Below are 26,978 nucleotides of genomic sequence, written 5' to 3'. Positions count from 1 at the left end.
TGGGGTGGGGAGGGGTGAGAGTGGGTCTGGGGGTGTTTGGGTGGGTCTGGGGTGGCGAGGGGTGAGGGTAGGGTCTGGGGATGGGGAGGGGTAAGGGTGGGGAGGGGTGAGGATGGGTCTGGGGTGGGGAAGGGTGAGAATGGGTCTGGAGGTGTTTGGGTGGGTCTGGGGTGGGGAGGGGTGAGGGTGGGGTCTGGGGGTGGGGAAGGGTAAGGGTGGGGACTTGGGTGGGGAGGGGTGAGGGTGGGATCTAGGGGTGGGGAGGGGTGAGGGTGGGTCTGGGGTGGGGAAGGGTGAGGATGGGTCTGGAGGTGTTTGGGTGGGTCTGGGGTGGGGAGGGGTAAGGGTGGGGTCTGGGGTGGGGAGGGGTAAGGGTGGGGTCGGGTGGGGAGGGGTGAGGATGGGTCTGGGGGTGTTTGGGTGGGTCTGGGGTGGAGAGGGGTAAGGGTGGGGTCTGGGGTGGGGAGGGGTGAGGGTGGTTCTGGGGGTGGGGAGGGGTAAGGGTGGGGTCTGGGGTGGGGAGGGGTTAGGGTGGGTCTGGGGGTGTTGGGGTGGGTCTGGAGTGAGGGGGGTCTGGGTGTGTTTGGGTGGGTCTGGAGTGGGGAGGGATGAGGGTGGGCTTTGGGAGTGGGGAGGGGTAAGGGTGGGGTCTGGGGTGGGGAGGGGGTGAGGGTGGGTCTGGGGGTGGGGAGGGGTGGGGGTGGGGAGGGGTAAGGGTGGGGTCTGGGGTGGGGAGGGGGTGAGGGTGGGTCTGGGGGTGTTTGGGTTGGTCTGGTGTGGGGAGGGGTAAGGGTGGGGTCTGGGGTGGGGAGGGGGTGAGGGTGGGTCTGGGGGTGTTTGGGTGGGTCTGGGGTGGGGAGGGGTAAGGGTGGGGTCTGGGGTGGGGAGGGGTGAGGGTGGGTCTGGAAGTGTTTGGGTGGGTCTGGGGTGGGGAGGGGTGAGGGTGGGGTTTGGGGTGGCGAGGGGTAAGGGTGGGTCTGGGGTGGGGAGGGGTGAGGGTGGGTCTGGGGGTGTTTGGGTGAGTCTGGGGTGAGGGGGGTTCTGGGGGTGTTTGGGTGGGTCTGGGGTGGGGAGGGGTGAGGGTGGGGTTTGGGGTGGGGAGGGGTAAGGGTGGGTCTGGGGGTGGGGAGGGGTGAGGGTGAGGTTTGGGGTGGGTAGGGGTAAGGGTTGGGTCGGGGTGGGGAGGGGGTGAGGGTGGAGTCTGGGGGTGGGTAGGGGTGAGGGTGGGGTTTGGGGTGGGGAGGGGTGAGGATAGGTCTGGGGTGGGGAGGGGGTGAAGGTGGAGTCTGGGGTGGGGAGGGGTGAGGGTGGGTCTGGGGTGGGGAGGGGTGAGGGTGGGTCTGGGGTGGGGAGGGGGTGAGGGTGGGGAGGGGGTGGGGAGGGGGTGAGGGTGGGTCTGGGGTGGGGAGGGGGCGAGGGTGGAGTCTGGGGGTGTTTGGGTGGGTCTGGGGTGGGAGGTGTGAGGGTGGGTCTGGGGTGGGGAGGGGGTGAGGGTGGAGTCTGGGGGTGTTTGGGTGGGTCTGGGGTGGAGAGGGGTGAGGGTGAGTCTGGGGTGGGAGGTGTGAGGGTGGGTCTGGGGTGGGGAGGGGGCGAGGGTGGAGTCTGGGGTGGGGAGGGGGTGAGGGTGGGTCTGGGGTGGGGAGGGGCGAGGGTGGGTCTGGGGTGGGGAGGGGTGAGGGTGGGTCTGGGGTGGGGAGGGGGCGAAGGTGGGTCTGGGGTGGGGAGGGGGTGAGGGTGGGTCTGGGGTGGGGAGGGGGCGAAGGTGGGTCTGGGGTGGGGAGGGGGTGAGGGTGGGTCTGGGGTGGGGAGGGGTGAGGGTGGGTCTCGGGTGGGGAGGGGCGAGGGTGGGTCTGGGGTGGGGAGGGGCGAGGGTGAGTTTTGGGGTGGGTAGGGGTAAGGGTTGGGTCTGGGGTGGGGAGGGGGTGAGGGTGGAGTCTGGGGGTGGGTAGGGGTGAGGGTGGGGTTTGGGGTGGGGAGGGGTGAGGATAGGTCTGGGGTGGGGAGGGGGTGAAGGTGGAGTCTGCGGTGGGGAGGGGTGAGGGTGGGTCTGGGGTGGGGAGGGGTGAGGGTGGGTCTGGGGTGGGGAGGGGTGAGGGTGGGTCTGGGGTGGGGAGGGATGAGGGTGGGTCTGGGGTTGGGAGGGGCGAGGGTGGGTCTGGGGTGGGGAGGGGTGAGGGTGGGTCTGGGGTGGGGAGGGGGCGAAGGTGGGTCTGGGGTGGGGAGGGGGTGAGGGTGGGTCTGGGGTGGGGAGGGGGCGAAGGTGGGTCTGGGGTGGGGAGGGGGTGAGGGTGGGTCTGGGGTGGGGAGGGGTGAGGGTGGGTCTGGGGTGGGGAGGGGGTGAGGGTGGGTCTGGGGTGGGGAGGGGGTGAGGGTGGGTCTGGGGTGGGGAGGGGGTGAGGGTGGGTCTGGGGTGGGGAGGGGTGAGGGTGAGTCTGGGGTGGGGAGGGGGTGAGGGTGGGTCTGGGGTGGGGAGGGGGTGAGGGTGGGTCTGGGGTGGGGAGGGGTGAGGGTGGGTCTGGGGTGGGGAGGGGGTGAGGGTGGGTCTGGGGTGGGGAGGGGGTGAGGGTGGGTCTGGGGTGGGGAGGGGTGAGGGTGGGTCTGGGGTGGGGAGGGGTGAGGGTGGGTCTGGGGTGGGGAGGGGGTGAAGGTGGAGTCTGGGGTGGGGAGGGGTGAGGGTGGGTCTGGGGTGGGGAGGGGGTGAGGGTGGGTCTGGGGTGGGGAGGGGGTGAGGGTGGGTCTGGGGTGGGGAGGGGGTGAGGGTGGGTCTGGGGTGGGGAGGGGGTGAGGGTGGGTCTGGGGTGGGGAGGGGGTGAGGGTGGGTCTGGGGTGGAGAGGGGTGAGGGTGAGTCTGGGGTGGGAGGTGTGAGGGTGGGTCTGGGGTGGGGAGGGGGCGAGGGTGGAGTCTGGGGTGGGGAGGGGGTGAGGGTGGGTCTGGGGTGGGGAGGGGCGAGGGTGGGTCTGGGGTGGGGAGGGGTGAGGGTGGGTCTGGGGTGGGGAGGGGGCGAAGGTGGGTCTGGGGTGGGGAGGGGGTGAGGGTGGGTCTGGGGTGGGGAGGGGGCGAGGGTGGGTCTGGGGTGGGGAGGGGGTGAGGGTGGGTCTGGGGTGGGGAGGGGTGAGGGTGGGTCTCGGGTGGGGAGGGGCGAGGGTGGGTCTGGGGTGGGGAGGGGGTGAAGGTGGAGTCTGGGGTGGGGAGGGGTGTGGGTGGGTCTGGGGTGCGGAGGGGGTGAGGGTGGGTCTGGGGTGGGGAGGGGTGAGGGTGGGTCTGGGGTGGGGAGGGATGAGGGTGGGTCTGAGGTGGGGAGGGGGTGAGGGTGGGTCTGGGGTGGGGAGGGGGTGAGGGTGGGTCTGGGGTGGGGAGGGGTGAGGGTGAGTCTGGGGTGGGGAGGGGGTGAGGGTGGGTCTGGGGTGGGGAGGGGGTGAGGGTGGGTCTGGGGTGGGGAGGGGGTGAGGGTGGGTCTGGGGTGGGGAGGGGGTGAGGGTGGGTCTGGGGTGGGGAGGGGTGAGGGTAGGTCTGGGGTGGGGAGGGGTGAGGGTGGGTCTGGGGTGGGGAGGGGTGAGGGTGGGTCGGGTGGAGAGGGGGTGAAGGTGGGTCTGGGGTGTGGAGGGGGTGAGGGTGGGTCTGGGGTGGGGAGGGGGTGAGGGTGGAGTCTGGGGGTGGGAAGGGGTGAGGGTGGGGTTTGGGGGTGGGAAGGGGTGAGGGTGGGGTTTGGGGTGGGGAGGGGTGAGGATAGGTCTGGGGTGGGGAGGGGGTGAAGGTGGAGTCTGGGGTGGGGAGGGGTGAGGGTGGGTCTGGGGTGAAGAGGGGTGAGGGTGGGTCGGGTGGGGAGGGGGTGAGGGTGGAGTCTGGGGGTGGGAAGGGGTGAGGGTGGGGTTTGGGGTGGGGAGGGGTGAGGATAGGTCTGGGGTGGGGAGGGGCGAGGGTGGGTCTGGGGTGGGGAGGGGTGAGGGTGGGTCTGGGGTGGGGAGGGGCGAGGGTGGGTCTGGGGTGGGGAGGGGTGAGGGTGGGTCTGGGGTGGGGAGGGGGCGAAGGTGGGTCTGGGGTGGGGAGGGGGTGAGGGTGGGTCTGGGGTGGGGAGGGGTGAGGGTGGGTCTGGGGTGGGGAGGGGGTGAGGGTGGGTCTGGGGTGGGGAGGGGGCGAAGGTGGGTCTGGGGTGGGGAGGGGGTGAGGGTGGGTCTGGGGTGGGGAGGGATGAGGGTGGGTCTGGGGTGGGGAGGGGCGAGGGTGAGTTTTGGGGTGGGTAGGGGTAAGGGTTGGGTCTGGGGTGGGGAGGGGGTGAGGGTGGAGTCTGGGGGTGGGTAGGGGTGAGGGTGGGGTTTGGGGTGGGGAGGGGTGAGGATAGGTCTGGGGTGGGGAGGGGGTGAAGGTGGAGTCTGCGGTGGGGAGGGGTGAGGGTGGGTCTGGGGTGGGGAGGGGTGAGGGTGGGTCTGGGGTGGGGAGGGGTGAGGGTGGGTCTGGGGTGGGGAGGGATGAGGGTGGGTCTGGGGTTGGGAGGGGCGAGGGTGGGTCTGGGGTGGGGAGGGGTGAGGGTGGGTCTGGGGTGGGGAGGGGGCGTAGGTGGGTCTGGGGTGGGGAGGGGGTGAGGGTGGGTCTGGGGTGGGGAGGGGGCGAAGGTGGGTCTGGGGTGGGGAGGGGGTGAGGGTGGGTCTGGGGTGGGGAGGGGTGAGGGTGGGTCTGGGGTGGGGAGGGGGTGAGGGTGGGTCTGGGGTGGGGAGGGGGTGAGGGTGGGTCTGGGGTGGGGAGGGGGTGAGGGTGGGTCTGGGGTGGGGAGGGGTGAGGGTGAGTCTGGGGTGGGGAGGGGGTGAGGGTGGGTCTGGGGTGGGGAGGGGGTGAGGGTGGGTCTGGGGTGGGGAGGGGTGAGGGTGGGTCTGGGGTGGGGAGGGGGTGAGGGTGGGTCTGGGGTGGGGAGGGGGTGAGGGTGGGTCTGGGGTGGGGAGGGGTGAGGGTGGGTCTGGGGTGGGGAGGGGTGAGGGTGGGTCTGGGGTGGGGAGGGGGTGAAGGTGGAGTCTGGGGTGGGGAGGGGTGAGGGTGGGTCTGGGGTGGGGAGGGGGTGAGGGTGGGTCTGGGGTGGGGAGGGGGTGAGGGTGGGTCTGGGGTGGGGAGGGGGTGAGGGTGGGTCTGGGGTGGGGAGGGGGTGAGGGTGGGTCTGGGGTGGGGAGGGGGTGAGGGTGGGTCTGGGGTGGGGAGGGGTGAGGGTGGGTCTGGGGTGGGGAGGGGTGAGGGTGCGTCTGGGGTGGGGAGGGGGTGAGGGTGGGTCTGGGGTGGGGAGGGGGTGAGGGTGGGTCTGGGGTGGGGAGGGGGTGAGGGTGGGTCTGGGGTGGGGAGGGGGTGAGGGTGGGTCTGGGGTGGGGAGGGGTGAGGGTGGGTCTGGGGTGGGGAGGGGTGAGGGTGGGTCTGGGGTGGGGAGGGGGTGAAGGTGGAGTCTGGGGTGGGGAGGGGTGAGGGTGGGTCTGGGGTGGGGAGGGGGTGAGGGTGGGTCTGGGGTGGGGAGGGGGTGAGGGTGGGTCTGGGGTGGGGAGGGGGCGAAGGTGGGTCTGGGGTGGGGAGGGGGTGAGGGTGGGTCTGGGGTGGGGAGGGGGCGAAGGTGGGTCTGGGGTGGGGAGGGGGTGAGGGTGGGTCTGGGGTGGGGAGGGGGTGAGGGTGGGTCTGGGGTGGGGAGGGGGCGAAGGTGGGTCTGGGGTGGGGAGGGGGTGAGGGTGGGTCTGGGGTGGGGAGGGGTGAGGGTGGGTCTGGGGTGGGGAGGGGGTGAGGGTGGGTCTGGGGTGGGGAGGGGGCGAAGGTGGGTCTGGGGTGGGGAGGGGGTGAGGGTGGGTCTGGGGTGGGGAGGGGGTGAGGGTGGGTCTGGGGTGGGGAGGGGGCGAAGGTGGGTCTGGGGTGGGGAGGGGGTGAGGGTGGGTCTGGGGTGGGGAGGGGGTGAGGGTGGGTCTGGGGTGGGGAGGGGATGAGGGTGGGTCTGGGGTGGGGAGGGGTGAGGGTGGGTCTGGGGTGGGGAGGGGCGAGGGTGTGGTTTGGGGTGGGTAGGGGTAAGGGTTGGGTCTGGGGTGGGGAGGGGGTGAGGGTGGAGTCTGGGGGTGGGTAGGGGTGAGGGTGGGGTTTGGGGTGGGGAGGGGTGAGGATAGGTCTGGGGTGGGGAGGGGGTGAAGGTGGAGTCTGGGGTGGGGAGGGGTGAGGGTGGGTCTGGGGTGGGGAGGGGGTGAGGGTGGGTCTGGGGTGGGGAGGGGCGAGGGTGGGTCTGGGGTGGGAGGGGTGAGGGTGGGTCTGGGGTGGGGAGGGGGCGAAGGTGGGTCTGGGGTGGGGAGGGGGTGAGGGTGGGTCTGGGGTGGGGAGGGGTGAGGGTGGGTCTGGGGTGTGGAGGGGGTGAGGGTGGGTCTGGGGTGGGGAGGGGGTGAGGGTGGGTCTGGGGTGGGGAGGGGGTGAGGGTGGAGTCTGGGGTGGGGAGGGGTGAGGGTGGGTCTGGGGTGGGGAGGGGTGAGGGTGGGTCTGGGGTGGGGAGGGGGTGAGGGTGGGTCTGGGGTGGGGAGGGGTGAGGGTGGGTCTGGGGTGGGGAGGGGCGAGGCTGAGTTTTGGGGTGGGTAGGGGTAAGGGTTGGGTCTGGGGTGGGGAGGGGGTGAGGGTGGAGTCTGGGGGTGGGTAGGGGTGAGGGTGGGGTTTGGGGTGGGGAGGGGTGAGGATAGGTCTGGGGTGGGGAGGGGGTGAAGGTGGAGTCTGGGGTGGGGAGGGGTGAGGGTGGGTCTGGAGTGGGGAGGGGGTGAGGGTGGGTCTGGGGTGGGGAGGGGGTGAGGGTGGGTCTGGGGTGGGGAGGGGGTGAGGGTGGGTCTGGGGTGGGGAGGGGGCGAAGGTGGGTCTGGGGTGGGGAGGGGGTGAGGGTGGGTCTGGGGTGGGGAGGGGTGAGGGTGGGTCTGGGGTGGGGAGGGGCGAGGGTGAGTTTTGGGGTGGGTAGGGGTAAGGGTTGGGTCTGGGTTGGGGAGGGGGTGAGGGTGGAGTCTGGGGGTGGGTAGGGGTGAGGGTGGGGTTTGGGGTGGGGAGGGGTGAGGATAGGTCTGGGGTGGGGAGGGGGTGAAGGTGGAGTCTGGGGTGGGGAGGGGTGAGGGTGGGTCTGGGGTGGGGAGGGGGTGAGGGTGGGTCTGGGGTGGGGAGGGGCGAGGGTGGGTCTGGGGTGGGGAGGGGTGAGGGTGGGTCTGGGGTGGGGAGGGGGCGAAGGTGGGTCTGGGGTGGGGAGGGGCTGAGGGTGGGTCTGGGGTGGGGAGGGGTGAGGGTGGGTCTGGGGTGTGGAGGGGGTGAGGGTGGGTCTGGGGTGGGGAGGGGGTGAGGGTGGGTCTGGGGTGGGGTGGGGTGAGGGTGGAGTCTGGGGTGGGGAGGGGTGAGGGTGGGTCTGGGGTGGGGAGGGGCGAGGATAGGTCTGGGGTGGGGAGGGGGTGAAGGTGGAGTCTGGGGTGGGGAGGGGTGAGGGTGGGTCTGGGGTGGGGAGGGGTGAGGGTGGGTCTGGGGTGTGGAGGGGGTGAGGGTGGGTCTGGGGTGTGGAGGGGGTGAGGGTGGGTCTGGGGTGGGGTGGGGTGGGGGTGGAGTCTGGGGTGGGGAGGGGGTGAGGGTGGAGTTTGGGGGTGGGTAGGGGTGAGGGTGGGGTTTGGGGTGGGGAGGGGTGAGGATAGGTCTGGGGTGGGGAGGGGGTGAAGGTGGAGTCTGGGGTGGGGAGGGGTGAGGGTGGGTCTGGAGTGGGGAGGGGGTGAGGGTGGGTCTGGGGTGGGGAGTGGCGAGGGTGGGTCTGGGGTGGGGAGGGGTGAGGGTGGGTCTGGGGTGGGGAGGGGGTGAGGGTGGAGTCTGGGGTGGGGAGGGGTGAGGGTGGGTCTGGGGTGGGGAGGGGCGAGGATAGGTCTGGGGTGGGGAGGGGGTGAAGGTGGAGTCTGGGCTGGGGCGGGGTGAGGGTGGGTCTGGGGTGGGGAGGGGGTGCGGGTGGAGTTTGGGGGTGGGTAGGGGTGAGGGTGGGGTTTGGGGTGGGGAGGGGTGAGGATAGGTCTGGGGTGGGGAGGGGGTGAAGGTGGAGTCTGGGGTGGGGAGGGGTGAGGGTGGGTCTGGAGTGGGGAGGGGGTGAGGGTGGGTCTGGGGTGGGGAGGGGGCGAGGGTGGGTCTGGGGTGGGGAGGGGTGAGGGTGGGTCTGGGGTGGGGAGGGGGTGAGGGTGGGTCTGGGGTGGGGAGGGGGTGAGGGTGGAGTTTGGGGGTGGGTAGGGGTGAGGGTGGGGTTTGGGGTGGGGAGGGGTGAGGATAGGTCTGGGGTGGGGAGGGGGTGAAGGTGGAGTCTGGGGTGGGGAGGGGTGAGGGTGGGTCTGGAGTGGGGAGGGGGTGAGGGTGGGTCTGGGGTGGGGAGGGGGCGAAGGTGGGTCTGGGGTGGGGAGGGGGTGAGGGTGGGTCTGGGGTGGGGAGGGGGTGAGGGTGGGTCTGGGGTGGGGTGGGGTGAGGGTGGAGTCTGGGGTGGGGAGGGGTGAGGGTGGGTCTGGGGTGGGGAGGGGGTGAGGGTGGTTCTGGGGTGGGGAGGTGTGAGGGTGGGTCTGGGGTGGGGAGGGGCGAGGGTGAGTTTTGGGGTGGGTAGGGGTAAGGGTTGGGTCTGGGTTGGGGAGGGGGTGAGGGTGGAGTCTGGGGGTGGGTAGGGGTGAGGGTGGGGTTTGGGGTGGGGAGGGGTGAGGATAGGTCTGGGGTGGGGAGGGGTGAGGGTGGGTCTGGGGTGTGGAGGGGGTGAGGGTGGGTCTGGGGTGGGGAGGGGGTGAGGGTGGGTCTGGGGTGGGGAGGGGGTGAGGGTGGAGTCTGGGGTGGGGAGGGGTGAGGGTGGGTCTGGGGTGGGGAGGGGTGAGGGTGGGTCTGGGGTGGGGAGGGGGTGAGGGTGGGTCTGGGGTGGGGAGGGGTGAGGGTGGGTCTGGGGTGGGGAGGGGCGAGGCTGAGTTTTGGGGTGGGTAGGGGTAAGGGTTGGGTCTGGGTTGGGGAGGGGGTGAGGGTGGAGTCTGGGGGTGGGTAGGGGTGAGGGTGGGGTTTGGGGTGGGGAGGGGTGAGGATAGGTCTGGGGTGGGGAGGGGTGAGGGTGGGTCTGGGGTGGGGAGGGGTGAGGGTGGGTCTGGGGTGGGGAGGGGGTGAGGGTGGGTCTGGGGTGGGGAGGGGTGAGGGTGGGGTTTGGGGTGGGGAGGGGTGAGGATAGGTCTGGGGTGGGGAGGGGGTGAAGGTGGAGTCTGGGGTGGGGAGGGGTGAGGGTGGGTCTGGAGTGGGGAGGGGGTGAGGGTGGGTCTGGGGTGGGGAGGGGGTGAGGGTGGGTCTGGGGTGGGGAGGGGGTGAGGGTGGGTCTGGGGTGGGGAGGGGGCGAAGGTGGGTCTGGGGTGGGGAGGGGGTGAGGGTGGGTCTGGGGTGGGGAGGGGTGAGGGTGGGTCTGGGGTGGGGAGGGGCGAGGGTGAGTTTTGGGGTGGGTAGGGGTAAGGGTTGGGTCTGGGTTGGGGAGGGGGTGAGGGTGGAGTCTGGGGGTGGGTAGGGGTGAGGGTGGGGTTTGGGGTGGGGAGGGGTGAGGATAGGTCTGGGGTGGGGAGGGGGTGAAGGTGGAGTCTGGGGTGGGGAGGGGTGAGGGTGGGTCTGGGGTGGGGAGGGGGTGAGGGTGGGTCTGGGGTGGGGAGGGGCGAGGGTGGGTCTGGGGTGGGGAGGGGTGAGGGTGGGTCTGGGGTGGGGAGGGGGCGAAGGTGGGTCTGGGGTGGGGAGGGGCTGAGGGTGGGTCTGGGGTGGGGAGGGGTGAGGGTGGGTCTGGGGTGTGGAGGGGGTGAGGGTGGGTCTGGGGTGGGGAGGGGGTGAGGGTGGGTCTGGGGTGGGGTGGGGTGAGGGTGGAGTCTGGGGTGGGGAGGGGTGAGGGTGGGTCTGGGGTGGGGAGGGGCGAGGATAGGTCTGGGGTGGGGAGGGGGTGAAGGTGGAGTCTGGGGTGGGGAGGGGTGAGGGTGGGTCTGGGGTGGGGAGGGGTGAGGGTGGGTCTGGGGTGTGGAGGGGGTGAGGGTGGGTCTGGGGTGTGGAGGGGGTGAGGGTGGGTCTGGGGTGGGGTGGGGTGGGGGTGGAGTCTGGGGTGGGGAGGGGTGAGGGTGGGTCTGGGGTGGGGAGGGGGTGAGGGTGGAGTTTGGGGGTGGGTAGGGGTGAGGGTGGGGTTTGGGGTGGGGAGGGGTGAGGATAGGTCTGGGGTGGGGAGGGGGTGAAGGTGGAGTCTGGGGTGGGGAGGGGTGAGGGTGGGTCTGGAGTGGGGAGGTGGTGAGGGTGGGTCTGGGGTGGGGAGTGGCGAGGGTGGGTCTGGGGTGGGGAGGGGTGAGGGTGGGTCTGGGGTGGGGAGGGGGTGAGGGTGGAGTCTGGGGTGGGGAGGGGTGAGGGTGGGTCTGGGGTGGGGAGGGGCGAGGATAGGTCTGGGGTGGGGAGGGGGTGAAGGTGGAGTCTGGGGTGGGGAGGGGTGAGGGTGGGTCTGGGGTGGGGAGGGGGTGCGGGTGGAGTTTGGGGGTGGGTAGGGGTGAGGGTGGGGTTTGGGGTGGGGAGGGGTGAGGATAGGTCTGGGGTGGGGAGGGGGTGAAGGTGGAGTCTGGGGTGGGGAGGGGTGAGGGTGGGTCTGGAGTGGGGAGGGGGTGAGGGTGGGTCTGGGGTGGGGAGGGGGCGAGGGTGGGTCTGGGGTGGGGAGGGGTGAGGGTGGGTCTGGGGTGGGGAGGGGGTGAGGGTGGGTCTGGGGTGGGGAGGGGGTGAGGGTGGAGTTTGGGGGTGGGTAGGGGTGAGGGTGGGGTTTGGGGTGGGGAGGGGTGAGGATAGGTCTGGGGTGGGGAGGGGGTGAAGGTGGAGTCTGGGGTGGGGAGGGGTGAGGGTGGGTCTGGAGTGGGGAGGGGGTGAGGGTGGGTCTGGGGTGGGGAGGGGGCGAAGGTGGGTCTGGGGTGGGGAGGGGGTGAGGGTGGGTCTGGGGTGGTGAGGGGCGAGGTTGGGTCTGGGGTGGGGAGGGGTGAGGGTGGGTCTGGGGTGGGGAGGGGTGAGGGTGGGTCTGGGGTGTGGAGGGGGTGAGGGTGGGTCTGGGGTGGGGAGGGGGTGAGGGTGGGTCTGGGGTGGTGAGGGTGGGTCTGGGGTGGGGAGGGGTTAGGGTGGGTCTGGGGTGGGGAGGGGGTGAGGGTGGGTCTGGGGTGGGGAGGGGGTGAGGGTGGGTCTGGGGTGGGGAGGGGGTGAGGGTGGGTCTGGGGTGGGGAGGGGGTGTGGGTGGGTCTGGGGTGGGGAGGGGGTGAGGGTGGGTCTGGGGTGGGGAGGGGGTGAGGGTGGGTCTGGGGTGGGGAGGGGGTGAGGGTGGGTCTGGGGTGGGGAGGGGGTGAGGGTGGGTCTGGGGTGGGGAGGGGGTGAGGCTGGAGTCTGGCGACATGTTGCAGGGGGAGAGGGGCAGAGTGTCTGTGTGAGTTCCCATCTCCATTCACCTTGCTCTGATTTGCTGCTGGTTAGGTCTTTCCTGGAAACTCGGATCCAGACACTCCAGTTGGGACAGTCTTCCCAGTCCCGGTGCTTGCTCGATATCTCCGCATTAATCCTCAGAGCTGGTTTCCGAATGGGACCATATGTCTCCGAGCAGAGATCCTGGGCTGTGCTCTGACAGGTATCAACCCTCTTCCCTCAACCTCTCTCTTTCTCTTTTTCTCTCTTTCTGTTTCTCTCTCTTTCTTTCTGTTTCTCTCTCTCTCCCTCTCCATCTGTCTTCCCAAACTCCTTGGATTTACTGAGAAGTACCTGAGATTTGGAAGCTGCTGATATGACGGCCCAGTTGAGAAAGGGAAGCAGGCAAACCGTGGGTCATGCCCGGCTGATAGGCCTGATGTCGACTGTTGGGAAAGTAATAGGAGCAGTTACTGAGGTGGTAATAGCAGAGCACTTGGAAAATCGTCATCTAATCAAAGACAGTCAGCGAGGCCTTGTGAAAAGGAAGTTGTGTCTGACTAATTTATTGGAGTTTTAAAGGGCATCTCGATCAGGGTGGACAGAGGGGGTGTGCTCGATTTGGATATTTCAGATGGTGTTCAACAAGGTACCTCACAACAAGCTGAGTTACAGTATTAGTGCCGTGATCAGTGTATATATGGTGGTATCCTGCCATGGGGAGACAATTGGCTCAGGGGCAGGAAACAACGAATGGGGATAAGGGGCTGCTTTTCAGGTCAGGGACCAGGAACCAATGGGATTCCATAGGCATCAGTGCTGCGTCTTCTTTAAAATCTTCAATCATTGGACGCGGGCATCGAAGGGCATTTATTGCCCAAATTACCCAGAGGGTCTCTCTTCCACTCTCCCTCTGTCTGTCTCCCACTGTCCCTCTGTCTCTCTCCCACTGTCCCTCTGGCTCTCCCACCGTCCCTCTGTCTCTCTCCCACTGTCCCTCTGTCTCTCTCCCACCGTCCCTCTGTCTCTCTCCCTTTGTCCCTCTGTCTCTCTCCCACTGTCCCTCTGTCTCTCTCCCACTGTCCCTCTGTCTCTCTCCCACTATCCCACTGTCTCTCACCCACTCTCCCTCTGTCTCTCCCCCACTGTCCCCCTGTCTCTCCCACTGTCCCTCTGGCTCTCTCCCACTGTCGCTCTGTCTCTCTCCCACCGCCCCTCTGTCTCTCCCACTGTCCCTCCGGCTCTCTCCCACTGTCCCACTGTCTCTCACCCACTCTCCCTCTGTCTCTCTCCCACTGTCCCTCTGTCTCTCCCACTGTCCCTCTGTCTCTCTCCCACTATCCCGCTATCTCTCTCCCACTGTCCCTCTGTCTCTCTCCCACTGTCCCTCTGTCTCTCACCCACCGGCCCTCTGTCTCTCACCCACTGTCCCTCTGTCTCCCACCTTCCCTCTGTCTCTCCCACCTTCCCTCTGTCTCTCCCACCGTCCCTCTGTCTCTCCCACCTTCCCTCTATCTCTCCCACTGTCCCTCTGTCTCTCTCCCACCGTCCCTCTGTCACTCCCACTGTCCCTCTGTCTCTCCCCCACTGTCCCTCTGTCTCTCCCACCTTCCCTCTGTCTCTCCCACTGTCCCTCTGTCTCTCTCCCACTGTCCCTCTGTCTCTCTCCCACCGTCCCTCTGTCTCTCCCACTATCCCTCTGTCTCTCTCCCACTGTCCCTCTGTCTCTCTCCCACTGTCCCTCTGTCTCTCCCCCACCGTCCCTCTGTCTCTCCCACCTTCCCTCTCTCTCTCCCACCGTCCCTCTGTCTCTCTCCCACTGTCCCTCTGTATCTCTCCCACTGTCCCTCTGTCTCTCTCCCTCTGTCCCTCAGTCTCTCTCCCACTTTCCCTCAGTCTCTATCCCACTGTCCCTCTGTCTCTATCCCACTGTCCCTCTGTTTCCCACTGTCCCTCTGCCTCTCCCTATACAAAAGACCCCCTCACTAATTGTTTTTTTTTAACCAATCCCCTAGATCCAAATAATTTCTTCTATTGGAAGCAGGAGGTGACAAGTTCCGATGACTTGGATTTTAGACACCACAACTATCAAGAGCTGAGACAGGTACGAACCCGGGGGTGATCGTGTGGGGATACGGGGACCATCTGGGAGGGGTAGATCACTGTCTGGCTGCATAATCCTTGGAGGGGTCACTGTCAGGGGGGCAATGAAATCACTGGGGTCACCGTCAGGGGGGCAATGAAATCACTGGGGGTCACTGTCAGGGGGTAATTAAATCACTGGGGTCACTGTCAGGGGGTAATTAAATCACTGGGGTCACCGTTGGGGGGGGGCAATGAAATCACTGGGGGTCACTGTCAGGGGGTAATTTAATCACTGGGATCACTGTCAGGGGGTAATTAAATCACTGGGGGTCACTGTCAGGGGGTAATTAAATCACTGGGGGTCACTGTCAGGGGGCAATGAAATCATTGGGGGTCACTGTCAGGGGGTAATTAAATCACTGGGGTGTAATTGAATTACAGGGGGTCACTTTCAGGGGGTAATTAAATCACTGGGTTCACTGTCAGGGGAGAATTAAATCATTGGGGGTTACTGTCAGGGGGTAATTAAATCACTGAGGTCACTGTCAGGGGATAATTAAATCATTGGGGGTCACTGTCAGGGGGTAATTAAATCACTGGGGGTCACTGTCAGGGGGCAATGAAATCATTGGGGGTCACTGTCAGGGGGTAATTAAATCACTGGGGTCACTGTCAGGGGGTAATTAAATCATTGGGGGTCACTGTCAGGGGTAATTAAATCACTGGGGTCACTGTCAGGGGATAATTAAATCATTGGGGGTCACTGTCAGGGGGTAATTAAATCATTGGGGGTCACTGTCAGGGGTAATTAAATCATTGGGGGTCACTGTCAGGGGGTAATTAAATCATTGGGGGTCACTGTCAGGGGTAATGAAATCACTGGGGGTCACTGTCAGGGGGTAATTAAATCATTGGGGGTCACTGTCAGGGGGTAATTAAATCACTGGGGTCACTGTCAGGGGGTAATTAAATCACTGGGGGTCACTGTCAGGGGGTAATTAAATCACTGGGGGGTCACTGTCAGGGGTAATTAAATCACTGGGGGGTCACTGTCAGGGGGTAATTAAATCATTGGGGGTCACTGTCAGGGGGTAATTAAATCGCTGGGGGGTCACTGTCAGGGGGTAATTAAATCATTGGGGGTTACTGTCAGGTGCAATTAAATCATTGGGGGTCACTGTCAGGGGGTAATTAATTCGCTGGGGGGTCACTGTCAGGGGGTAATTAAATCATTGGGGGTCACTGTCATGGGTAATGAAATCACTGGGGGTCACTGTCAGGGGGTAATTAAATCACTAGGGGTCACTGTCAGGGGGCATTTAAATCACTTGGGGTCACTGTCAGGGGGTAATTAAATCACTGGGGGTCACCGTCAGGTGGCAATTAAATCACTGGGGTCACTGTCGGGGGGCAGTTAAATCACTGGCGGTCACTGTCAGGGGTAATTAAATCACTGGGGGTCACTGTCAGGGGTAATTAAATCACTGGCGGTCACTGTCAGGGGTAATTAAATCACTGGGGGTCACTTTCAAGAGGAAATTAAATCACTGGGGTCACTGTCAGGGGATAATTGAATCATTGGGGGTCATTTTCAGTGGGTAATTAAATCACTGGGGTCACTGACAGGGGACAATTAAATCACTGGGGGTCACTGTCAGGGGGTAATTAAATCACTGGGGGTCACTGTAAGGGGGCAATTAAATCATTGGGGTCACTGTCAGGGGTAATAAAATCACTGGGGTCACTATCGGGGGTAATGAAATCACTGGGGTCACTGTCAGGGGGTAATGAAATCACTGGGGTCACTGTCAGGGGATAGTTAAATCACTGGGGTCACTGTCAGGGGGTAATGAAATCACTGGGGTCACTGTCAGGGGATAGTTAAATCACTGGGGTCACTGTCAGGGGTAATGAAATCACTGGGGTCACTGTCAGGGGGTAATGAAATCACTGGGGTCACTGTCAGGGGGTAATGAAATCACTGGGGTCACTGTGTTAGAAACAAAATTCATTAACATTTAGAGGAGACCCCCAAAGCTGGAAACAAGACAATTTATTACAAACTTACAAGTAAGGGCCTCAATTGCAGAAGCAAATGAGAGCAAATGAGGTCTGAGGTTAGTGTCCAGTTATACCCTTTGAGCGAGTGAGGTATTCTCTCCAGACTCCTAATTACCCAATCTCTCTGACTATTTCGCCTCCACCCATCTAAGCTCCACGCCCATTGCCCCTTTCTTTCCAAGTTGGCAGTTTCCCCCTTGCAGGTGCTGTCATAAGGCTAAACGCTTATCTCGATGTTCCCCTTCGTAACGTCTTTCATTAGCCATTGGTACATTCCATTCTTGTACATACATCTTAATCATGTATCTTTTTCGTGCTTGGCTTATATGTTTCAGTAATCTTAGCCTTTTCCTGAAACTGTTGTTTTAAACATTATGGTAAAAGGAATTATTTTCTTTAATAAATCTACATTAAAGTTAGTACTTAATTATCCATAATTATGCACTGAAAAGTAGAGATACTCTTCCGTAACTACCTGCAGGGTTAATAGTTCTCTTGCTGGACCCCTTTTCTGAATGCTTTTTCTATATCTGCAAAAACAACACTTTACCCCTTTTCTAACAATGTCCAGGGGAGGGGCTTGGTATCCAGGGGAGGGGCTTGGTGTCCAGGGGAGGGGCATGGAATCCAGGGAGGGGCTTGGTATCCAGGGGAGGGGCTTGGTATCAAAGGGAGGGGCTTGGTGTCCAGGGGAGGGGCTTGGTATCCAAGGGAGGAGCTTAGTATCCAGGGGTGTGGCTTGGTATCCAAGGGAGGGGCTTGGTGTCCAGGAGAGTGGATTGGTATCCAGGGGAGGGGCTTGGTGTCCAGGGGAGAGGCTTGGTATCCAGGGGAGGGGCTTGGTATCAGGGGAAGGGCTTGGTGTCCAGGGGAGGGGCTTGGTATCCAGGGGTATGGCTTGGTATCCAGGGGAGGAGCTTGGTGTCCAGGGGCAGGGCTTGGTATCCAGGGGAGCGGCTTGGTATCCAGGGGAAGGGCTTGGTGTCCAGGGGAGGGTATTGGTATCCAGAGGAGGAGTTGGTGTCCAGGGGAAGGGCTTAGTATCCAGGGGAGGAGCTTGGTATCCAGGGGAGGAGCTTGGTATCCAGGGGAGGGGCTTGGTATCCAGGGGAAGGGCTTGGTATCCAGGAGAGGGGATTGGTATTTAGGGGAGGGGCTTGGTATCCAGGGTAGGGGCTTGGTATCCAGGGGAAGGGCTTGGTATCCAGGAGAGGGGATTGGTGTCCAGGGGTGGGGCTTGTTGTCCAGGGGAGGGGCTTGGTGTCCAGGGGTGTGGCTTGGTATCCAGGGGAGGGGATTGGTGTCCAGGGGTGGGGCTTGGTGTCCAGGGGAGGGGTTTGGTGTCCAGGGGAGGGACTTGGTGTTCAGGGGAGGGGTTTGGTGTCCAGGGGAGGGACTTGGTGTCCAGGGGAGGGGCTTGGTGTCCAGGGGAGGGGCTTGGTGTCCAGTGGAGGGGTTTGGTGTCCAGGGGAGGGGCTTGGTGTCCAGGGGAGGGGTTTGGTGTCCAGGGGAGGGGCTTGGTGTTCAGGGGAGGGGCTTGGTGTTCAGGGGAGGGGTTTGGTGTCCAGGGGAGGGACTTGGTGTCCAGAGGAGGGGCTTGGTGTCCAGGGGAGGGGCTTGGTGTCCAGGGGAGGGGATTGGTGTCCAGGGGAGGGGTTTGGTGTCCAGGGGAGGGACTTGGTGTCCAGAGGAGGGGCTTGGTGTCCAGGGGAGGGGATTGGTGTCCAGGGGAGGGGCTTGGTGTCCGGGGAGGGGTTTGGTGTCCAGGGGAGGGGCTTGGTGTCCAGGGGAGGTGTTTGGTGTCCAGATGTGTGGTTTGGTGTGCAGGGGAGGGGCTTGGTGTTCAGGGGAGGGGCATGGTGTTCAGGGGAGGGGCTTGGTGTCCAGGGGAGGTGTTTGGTATCCAGGTGTGTGGTTTGGTGTCCAGGGGAGGGGCTTGGTGTCCAGGGGAGGGGCTTGGTGTCCAGGGGAGGGTCTTGGTGTCCAGGGGAGGAGCTTGGTGTCCAGGGGCGGGGCTTGGTGTTCAGGGGAGGGGTTTGGTGTCCAGGGGAGGGTCTTGGTGTCCAGGGGAGGGGCTTGGTGTTCAGGGGAGGGGCTTGGTGTCCAGGGGCGGGGCTTGGTGTTCAGGGGAGGGGCTTGGTGTCCAGGGGAGGGGCTTGGTGTCCAGGTGTGTGGTTTGGTGCCCAGGGGAGGGGATTGGTGTCCAGGGGAGGGGCTTGGTGTTCAGGGGAGGGGTTTGGTGTCCAGGGGTGGGGCTTGGTGTCCAGGGGAGGGGCTTGGTGTTCAGGGGAGGGGCTTGGTGTCCAGGGGAGGAGCTTGGTGTCCAGGGGCGGGGCTTGGTGTTCAGGGGAGGGGTTTGGTGTCCAGGGGAGGGGCTTGGTGTCCAGGGGAGGGGCTTGGTGTTCAGGGGAGGGGCTTGGTGTCCAGGGGAGGAGCTTGGTGTCCAGGGGAGGGGCTTGCTTTCCAGGGGAGGGGCCTGGTGTCCAGGGGTGTGGTTTGGTGTCCAGGGGAGGGGTTTTGTGTCCAGGGGAGGAGCTTGGTGTCCAGTGGAGGGGCTTGGTGTTCAGGGGAGGGGTTTGGTGTCCAGGGGTGGAGCTTGGTGTCCAGGGGAGGAGATTGGTGTCCAGGGGAGGGGCTTGGTGTCCAGGGGTGGAGCTTGGTGTCCAGGGGAGGAGCTTGGTGTCCAGGGGAGGGGCTTGCTTTCCAGGGGAGGGGCTTGGTGTCCAGGGGTGTGGTTTGGTGTCCAGGGGAGGGGTTTGATGTCCAGGGGAGGAGCTTGGTGTTCAGGGGAGGGGTTTGGTGTCCAGGGGAGGGGCTTGGTGTCCCGGGGAGGAGATTAGTGTCCAGGGGAGGGGCTTGGTGTTCAGGGGAGGGGCTTGGTGTCCAGGGGAGGGGCTTGGTGTTCAGGGGAGGGGCTTGGTGTCCAGGGGAGGAGATTGGTGTCCAGGGGAGGGGCTTGGTGTCCAGGGGAGGGGCTTGGTGTCCAGGGGAGGGGCTTGGTGTCCAGGGGGTGTGGTTTGGTGCTTTGTACCTGGAGCAGGATGTGGTGATGGTGTGATGGTGTTCCTCATTGTGCTGTTGGTTGTCTCTCTCTCTCCGTGTCTGAAGGTGATGAGGGAGGTTCACAGAAAATGCCCATCCATCACTAGGATTTACAGCATCGGCAAAAGTTACCGGGGTCTCAAACTCTACGTGCTGGAGATATCTGACAAACCAGGAGTCCATGAGCTGGGTAAGAGTGAGTCGGGATAGTCTTTGGTAATTTTATCCGAAGGTCCCTGTGAATTGTGGCTGCTGGACGGCCTGTGCTTGGATTTTTCAGGAGAGCCGGAGTTTCGCTACGTTGCGGGAATGCACGGGAATGAGGTCCTGGGACGGGATCTCCTGATCCTCCTGATGCAGTACCTGTGTCAGCAATACCTGCTGCAAGAGCCTCGCATCGTAGAGCTGATTCATAACACCCGCATCCACCTCCTCCCCTCCATGAACCCGGACGGATACGAAATCGCACATCAACTGGTACGCAGGGGTGGGGGGGGGGGGGGAGGGGGGCGGGGGGGGCGGGGAGAGACAGGGGGGAGAGACGGGGGGGGACGGGGAGAGACGGGGGGGGGGACGGGGAGACGGGACGGGGAGAGACGGGGAGAGACGGGGGGGAACGTGGAGAGACGGGGGGAAACAGGGAGAGACGGGGGGGACGGGGAGAGACGGGGGGGGGGGAGAGACAGGGGGGGGACAGGGGGACGGGACGGGGAGAGACGGGGAGAGACGGGGGGGAGAGACGGGGGGGAACGTGGAGAGACGGGGGAAACGGGGAGAGACGGGGGGGAACGGGGAGAGACGGGGGGAGAGAGAAAGAGAGAGAGAGGTAACGGGGAGAGACAGAGAAAGAGGGGCAACAGGGAGAGAGAGAGAGAGAGGCAACGGGGAGAGACAGAGAGGGGGCAATGGGGAGAGAGGGAGGGGGGCAACGGGAGAGAGAGGGGGGCAGGAACGGGAGAAAGAGAGTGAGAGAGGGGGGAACGGGGTGAGAGAGGGGGGGCAACGGGGAGAAAGAGAGAGGGGCAATGGGGAGAGACAGAGAGGGGGCAACGGGGAGAGAGAGAGGGGCAATGGGGAGGGACAGAGAGAGAGAGGGGCAACAGGGAGAGAGAGGGGGGGAACAGGGAGGGGGAGAGAGAGAGAGGGGGGAACGGGGAGAGAGAGAGAGAGGGGCAACGGGGGTGGGGAATGGGGAGAAACTGAGAGAGAGGAGGGAATGGGGAGAGACAGAGAGTGGGGTAACAGGGAGAGACAGAGAGAGGGGCAATGGGGAGAGACAGAGAGAGGGGGGCAATGGGGAGAGACAGAGAGAGGGAGAGGGGTAACGGGGAGAGACAGAGAGAGGGGGAAGGGTAACGGGGAAAGACAGAGAGAGAGGGAGAGGGGTAACGGGGAGAGACAGACAGAGAGGGGGAACAGGGAGCGACAGAGAGAGAGAGAGGAGGAGGCAATGGGGAGAGACAGAGAGAGGGAGGGAACGGGGAGAAACAGGGAGAGAGAGGGGCAATGGGGAGAGACAGAGAGAGCGGGGAACCGGGAACGACAGAGAGAGAGAGGGGTGGCAATGAGGAGAGACAGAGAGAGAGAGAGGGGGAACGGGGAGAGACATAGAGAGTGGGGGGAGCGGGGAGAGACAGAAAGGGAGAGGGGCCACAGGGAGAGACATAGAGAGAGGGAGAGGGGTAACGGGGAGAGACAGAGAGAGAGAGAGAGAGAGAGAGAGGGGGCAATGGGGAGTGAGAGAGAGAGGCAACGGGGAGATACAGAGAGAGAGAGAGAGACAGGGGCAATGGGGAGAGTCAGAGACAGAGAGAGGGGGGTACGAGGAGAGACAGAGAAAGGGGGAGAGGAGGGGGGCAACAGGGAGAGAGGGGGGGGGCAACGGGGAGAGAGAGAGAGAGAGAGAGAGAGGGGCTGGCAATGGGGAGAGAGAGAGAGAGGCAACGGGGAGATACAGAGAGAGAGGGAGGGGGTATGGGGAGCGACAGAGAGAGAGAGAGAGAGAGACGGGGCAATGGGGAGAGTCAGAGAGAGAGAGAGTGGGGTACGGGGAAAGACAGAGAGAGGGGGGCAATGGGGAGAGACAGAGAGAGGGGGAGAGGGGTAACGGGGAGAGACAGAGAGAGAGGGAGAGGGGTAATGGGGAGAGACAGAGAGAGGGGGTCAATGGGGAGAGACAGAGAGAGAGAGGGAGAGAGGTAACGGGGAAAGACAGAGAGAGTGGGAGAGGGGTAACGGGGAGAGACAGAGAGAGGGGGTCAATGGGGAGAGGCAGAGACAGAGAGAGTGGGGGAGCGGGGAGAGACAGAGAGAGAGAGAGAGGGGGGGCAACAGGGAGAGAGAGAGAGAGAGAGGGGGTGGCAATGGGGAGAGAGAGAGAGGCAACGGGGAGATACAGAGAGAGGGAGGAGGTATGGGGAGCAACAGAGAGGGAGAGAGAGAGAGAGACAGGGGCAATGGGGAGAGTCAGAGAGAGAGAGGGGGTGGCTACGGGGAGAGAGACAGAGAGAGGGGGGCAATGGGGAGAGACAGAGAGAGAGAGGGGGTGGCTACGGGGAGAGAGACAGAGAGAGGGGGGCAATGGGGAGAGACAGAGAGAGAGGGAGAGCAGTAACTGGGAGAGACAGAGAGAGGGGGGCAATGGGGAGAGACAGAGAGAGAGGGAGAGAGGTAACGGGGAGAGACAGAGAGAGAGGGGCAACGGGGAGATACAGAGAGAGAGGGAGAGGGGTAACGGGGAGAGACAGAGAGAGAGTGAGAGGGGTAACGGGGAGAGACAGAGAGAGAGGGAACAGGGAGCGACAGAGGGAGAGAGAGGGGGTGGCACTGGGGAGAGGGAGAGGGAGAGGGAGAGAGAGAGGGACATTGGGGAGAGACAGAGAGAGAGGGGCAACGGGGAGTGACAGAGGGAGAGGGGGCAACGGGGACAGACAGAGAGAGGGGGCAATGGGGAGAGATGGGGGGGGCAACAGCGAGAGACAGAGAGAGTGGGGCAATGGGGAGAGACAGAGGGAGAGGGGGCAACGGGGAGAGACAGAGAGAGGGGGCAATGGGGAGAGACAGGGGGGCAACAGGGAGAGACAGAGAGAGAGGGGCAATGGGGAGAGACAGAGGGAGAGGGGGCAACGGGGAGAGACAGAGAGAGAGAGAGGGGCAACAGGGAGAGACAGAGAGAGAGGGGCAATGGGGAGAGACAGAGAGAGGGGGGCAATGGGGAGAGACAGAGGGAGAGGGGGCAACGGGGAGAGACACAGAGAGAGGGGGCAATGGGGAGAGACAGAGAGAGGGGGGCAATGGGGAGAGACAGAGGGAGAGGGGGCAACGGGGAGAGACACAGAGAGAGGGGGCAATGGGGAGAGACAGAGGGAGAGGGGGCAACGGGGAGATACAGAGAGAGAGGGAGAGGGGTAACGGGGAGAGACAGAGAGAGAGTGAGAGGGGTAACGGGGAGAGACAGAGAGAGAGGGAACAGGGAGCGACAGAGGGAGAGAGAGGGGGTGGCACTGGGGAGAGGGAGAGGGAGAGAGAGAGAGGGAGGGAACGGGGAGAGACAGAGAGAGAGGGACAATGGGGAGAGACAGAGAGAGAGGGGCAACGGGGAGAGACAGAGGGAGAGGGGGCAACGGGGAGAGACAGAGAGAGGGGGCAATGGGGAGAGACAGAGAGAGAGGGGCAACGGGGAGAGACAGAGGGAGAGGGGGCAACGGGGAGAGACAGAGAGAGGGGGCAATGGGGAGAGATGGGGGGGGCAACAGCGAGAGACAGAGAGAGTGGGGCAATGGGGAGAGACAGAGAGAGGGGGCAACGGGGAGAGACAGAGAGAGGGGGCAATGGGGAGAGACAGAGGGAGAGGGGGCAACGGGGAGAGACAGAGAGAGGGGGCAATGGGGAGAGACAGGGGGGCAACAGGGAGAGACAGAGAGAGGGGGCAATGGGGAGAGACAGAGAGAGAGGGGGCAATGGGGAGAGACAGAGGGAGAGGGGGCAATGGGGAGAGACAGAGAGAGGGGGCAATGGGGAGAGACAGGGGGGCAACAGGGAGAGACAGAGAGAGAGGGGCAATGGGGAGAGACAGAGGGAGAGGGGCAACGGGGAGAGACAGTGAGAGAGAGAGGGGCAACAGGGAGAGACAGAGAGAGAGGGGCAATGGGGAGAGACAGAGAGAGGGGGGCAATGGGGAGAGACAGAGGGAGAGGGGGCAACGGGGAGAGACACAGAGAGAGGGGGCAATGGGGAGAGACAGAGGGAGAGGGGGCAACGGGGAGAGACAGTGAGAGAGAGAGAGGGGCAACGGGGAGAGACGGGGGGGCAACGGGGAGAGACGGGGGGGGCAATGGTGAGAGACAGAGGGGGTCAACGGGGAGAGACGGAGAGGGGTAACGGGGAGAGACAGAGAGAGAGCGGGGCAATGGTGAGAGACAGAGAGAGAGGGGCAAGGGGGAGAGACAGAGAGAGAGAGGCAATGGGGAGAGACAGAGAGAGAGGGGCAATGGGGAGAGACCGAGGGAGAGGGGGCAACGGGGAGAGACAGAGAGAGAGGGGCAATGGGGAGAGACAGAGAGAGAGGGGCAATGGGGAGAGACCGAGGGAGAGGGGGCAACGGGGAGAGACAGAGAGAGAGGGGCAATGGGGAGAGACAGAGAGAGAGGGGCAATGGGGAGAGACAGAGGGAGAGGGGTCAACGGGGAGAGACAGAGAGAGAGAGGGGGGTGCAACGGGGAGAAACAGAGGGGATCAGCGGGGAGAGACGGAGAGGGGTAACGGGGAGACAGAGAGAGAGGGGGAAGGGTAACGGGGAGAGACAGAGGGAGAGGGGTAACGGGGGGAGACAGAGAGAGAGGGGGAACAGGGAGCGACAGAGAGAGAGAGGGGGTGGCACTGGGGAGAAACAGAGGGAGAGGGAGAGGGGTAACTGGGAGAGAGAGAGAGGGAGGGAACGGGGAGAGACAGACAGAGAGAGGGGGGGGGAGAGACGGGGGGGAACGGGGAGAGACGGGGAGAGACAGAGAGAGAGGGGGGCAATGGTGAGAGACTGAGAGAGAGGGGGCAACGGGGAGAGACAGAGAGAGAGAGAGGGGCAACGGGGAGAGAGAGAGAGAGAGAGGGGCAACGGGGAGAGAGAGAGAGAGAGGGGTGCAACGGGGAGAGACAGAGGGGATCAACGGGGCGTGACGGAGAGGGGTAACGGGGAGAGACAGAGAGAGAGGGGGAAGGGTAACGGGGAGAGACAGAGAGAGAAGGAGAGGGGTAACGGGGGGAGACAGAGAGAGAGGGGGAGGGGGAACAGGGAGCGACAGAGAGAGAGAGAGGGTGTGGCACTGGGGAGAGACAGAGGGAGAGGGAGAGGGGTAACGGAGAGAGAGAGAGAGAGAGGGAGGGAACGGGGAGAGACAGAGAGAGAGGGACAATGGGGAGAGACAGAGAGAGAGGGGCAATGGGGAGAGACAGAGGGAGAGGGGTAACGGGGAAAGACAGAGAGAGTGGGAGAGGGGTAACGGGGAGAGACAGAGAGAGGGGGTCAATGGGGAGAGACAGAGAGAGAGGGAGAGGGGTAACGGGGAGAGACAGAGAGAGCGGGGAACAGGGAACAACAGAGAGAGAGAGGGGGAACGGGGAGAGAGAGAGAGAGAGAGAAAACGGGGAGAGACAGAGTGGGGGAGCGGGGAGAGACAAAGAGGGGGTGCAACGGGGAGAGAGAGAGAGAGAGGGGGGTGGCAATGGGGAGAGAGAGAGAGAGAGGCAACGGGGAGATACAGAGAGAGGGAGGGGGTATGGGGAGCGACAGAGAGAGAGAGAGAGAGAGAGAGAGAGAGAGACAGGGGCAATGGGGAGAGTCAGAGAGAGAGAGGGGGGTACGGGGAGAGACAGAGAGAGAGGGGGCAATGGGGAGAGACAGAGAGAGAGGGAGAAGGGCACGGGGAGAGACAGAGAGAGGGGGGCAACAGGGAGAGAGGGGGGGCAACGGGGAGAGAGAGAGAGAGGGGGTGGCAATGGGGAGAGAGAGAGATGCAACGGGGAGATACAGAGAGAGAGGGAGGGGGTATGGGGAGCGACAGAGAGAGAGAGTGAGAGACAGGGGCAATGGGGAGAGTCAGAGAGAGAGAGTGGGGTACGGGGAAAGACAGAGAGAGGGGGGCAATGGGGAGAGAGAGAGAGGGGGGGAGGGGTAACGGGGAGCGACAGAGAGAGAGGAGGTGGCAATGGGGAGAGACAGAGGGAGAGGGAGGGAACGGGGAGAGACAGAGAGAGAGAGGGGGGGTGGCAATGGGGAGAGACAGGGTGAGGGAGAGGGGTGACGTGGAGAGAAAGAGAGAGATGGAGAGGGGTGACGTGGAGAGAAAGAGAGAGGGGGGAACAGGGAGCGACAGAGAGAGAGAGAGGATGAGGCAATGGGGAGAGACAGGGGGGGGGCAACAGGGAGAGACAGAGAGAGAGGGACAATGGGGAGAGACAGAGAGAGGGGGTGGCAATGGGGAGAGAGCGAGAGGCAACGGGGAGATACAGAGAGAGGGAGGGGGTATGGGGAGCGATAGAGAGAGGGAGAGAGAGAGAGACAGGGGCAATGGGGAGAGTCAGAGAGAGGGGGGGGGGCTACGGGGAGAGACAGAGAGAGAGGGGGCAATGGGGAGAGACAGAGAGAGAGGGAGAAGGGTAGGGGGAGAGACAGAGAGAGGGGGGCAATGGTGAGAGACAGAGAGAGGGAGAAGGGCACGGGGAGAGACAGAGAGAGGGGGACAATGGTGAGAGACAGAGAGAGGGAGAAGGGTACGGGGAGAGACAGGGAGAGGGGGGGCAAGGGGAGAGAGAGAGAGGGAGAAGGGGAGAGACGGGGGGCAACAGGGAGAGACAAAGAGGGGCAATGGGGAGAGACAGAGAGAGAAGGGCAATGCGGAGTGACAGAGGGAGAGGGAGAGGGATAACTGGGAGAGAGAGAGAGAGAGGGAGGGAACAGGGAGAGACAGAGAGAGAGGGGCAATGGGGAGAGACCGAGGGAGAGGGGGCAATGGGGAGAGACCGAGGGAGAGGGGGCAACGGGGAGAGACAGAGAGAGGGGGGTGCAACGGGGAGAGACAGAGGGGATCAACGGGGAGAGACGGAGAGGAGTAACGGGGAGAGACAGAGAGAGAGGGGGAAGGGTAACGGGGAGAGACAGGGAGAGGGGGGGCAAGGGGAGAGAGAGAGAGGGAGAAGGGTACGGGGAGAGACAGAGAGAGGGGGGCAATGGGGAGAGACAGAGAGAGAGGGAGAGGGGTAACGGGGAGAGACAGAGAGAGGGGGGCAATGGGGAGAGACAGAGAGTGAGGGAGAGAGGTAACGGGGAGAGACAGAGAGAGAGGGGCAACGGGAGATACAGAGAGAGAGGGAGAAGGGTAATGGGGAGAGACAGAGAGAGAGGGAGAGGGGTAACGGGGAGAGACAGAGAGAGAGGGGGAAGGGTAACGGGGAGAGACAGAGAGAGTGAGAGGGGTAACGGGGAGAGACAGAGAGGGAGGGGGAACAGGGAGCGACAGAGGGAGAGAGAGGGGGTGGGACTGGGGAGAGACAGAGGGAGAGGGAGAGGGGTAACAGGGAGAGAGAGAGGGAGGGAATGGGGAGAGACAGAGAGAGAGGGACAATGGGGAGAGACAGAGAGAGAGGGGCAATGGGGAGAGACAGAGGGAGAGGGGGCAACGGGGAGAGACAGAGAGGGGGGCAATGGGGAGAGATGGTGGGGGCAACAGCGAGAGACAGAGAGAGTGGGGCAATGGGGAGAGACAGAGGGAGAGGGGGCAACGGGGAGAGACAGAGAGAGGGGGGCAATGGGGAGAGACACAGAGAGAGGGAGAGGGGTAACGGGGAGAGACAGAGAGAGGGGGGCAATGGGGAGAGACAGAGAGTGAGGGAGAGAGGTAACGGGGAGAGACAGAGAGAGAGGGGCAACGGGGAGATACAGAGAGAGAGGGAGAAGGGTAACGGGGAGAGACAGAGAGAGAGGGGGAAGGGTAACGGGGAGAGACAGAGAGAGTGAGAGGGGTAACGGGGAGAGACAGAGAGGGAGGGGGAACAGGGAGCGACAGAGGGAGAGAGAGGGGGTGGGACTGGGGAGAGACAGAGGGAGAGGGAGAGGGGTAACGGGGAGAGAGAGAGAGGGAGGGAATGGGGAGAGACAGAGAGAGAGGGACAATGGGGAGAGACAGAGAGAGAGGGGCAACGGGGAGAGACGGGGGGGCAACGGAGAGAGACAGAGGGGGTCAACGGGGAAAGACGGAGAGGGGTAACGGGGAGAGACAGAGAGAGAGGGGGGCAATGGTGAGAGACAGAGAGAGAGGGGCCAAGGGGAGTGACAGAGAGAGTGAGGCAAGGAGGAGAGAGAGAGAGAGGCAACGAGGAGAGACCGAGGGAGAGGGAGAGGGGTAACGGG

General features: G+C 64.3%; 1 protein-coding gene across 1 annotated transcript in view; it reads left to right on the top strand.

Annotated features, from left to right (window-relative positions):
* The window catches only part of LOC122555142 (inactive carboxypeptidase-like protein X2), a 238,991-nt gene that overhangs the window by 72,839 nt on the left and 139,174 nt on the right, over positions 1-26,978 (top strand). The window contains exons 6-9 of the mRNA XM_087992293.1: positions 11,462-11,612; positions 13,405-13,493; positions 18,644-18,767; positions 18,858-19,054. Coding sequence (XP_087848419.1) covers positions 11,462-11,612; positions 13,405-13,493; positions 18,644-18,767; positions 18,858-19,054 — 561 coding nt within the window. The remainder of the gene's footprint in view (positions 1-11,461; positions 11,613-13,404; positions 13,494-18,643; positions 18,768-18,857; positions 19,055-26,978) is intronic.

This window comes from Chiloscyllium plagiosum, unplaced genomic scaffold (genome assembly GCF_037043375.1).
Source record: "Chiloscyllium plagiosum isolate Xiang-an unplaced genomic scaffold, Cpla_swu_hap1 HiC_scaffold_1, whole genome shotgun sequence".
NCBI lineage: Eukaryota > Metazoa > Chordata > Chondrichthyes > Orectolobiformes > Hemiscylliidae > Chiloscyllium > Chiloscyllium plagiosum.
The sequence above is the reverse complement of the archived record's forward strand: the minus strand, read 5'-3'. Positions and strand labels throughout refer to the sequence as shown.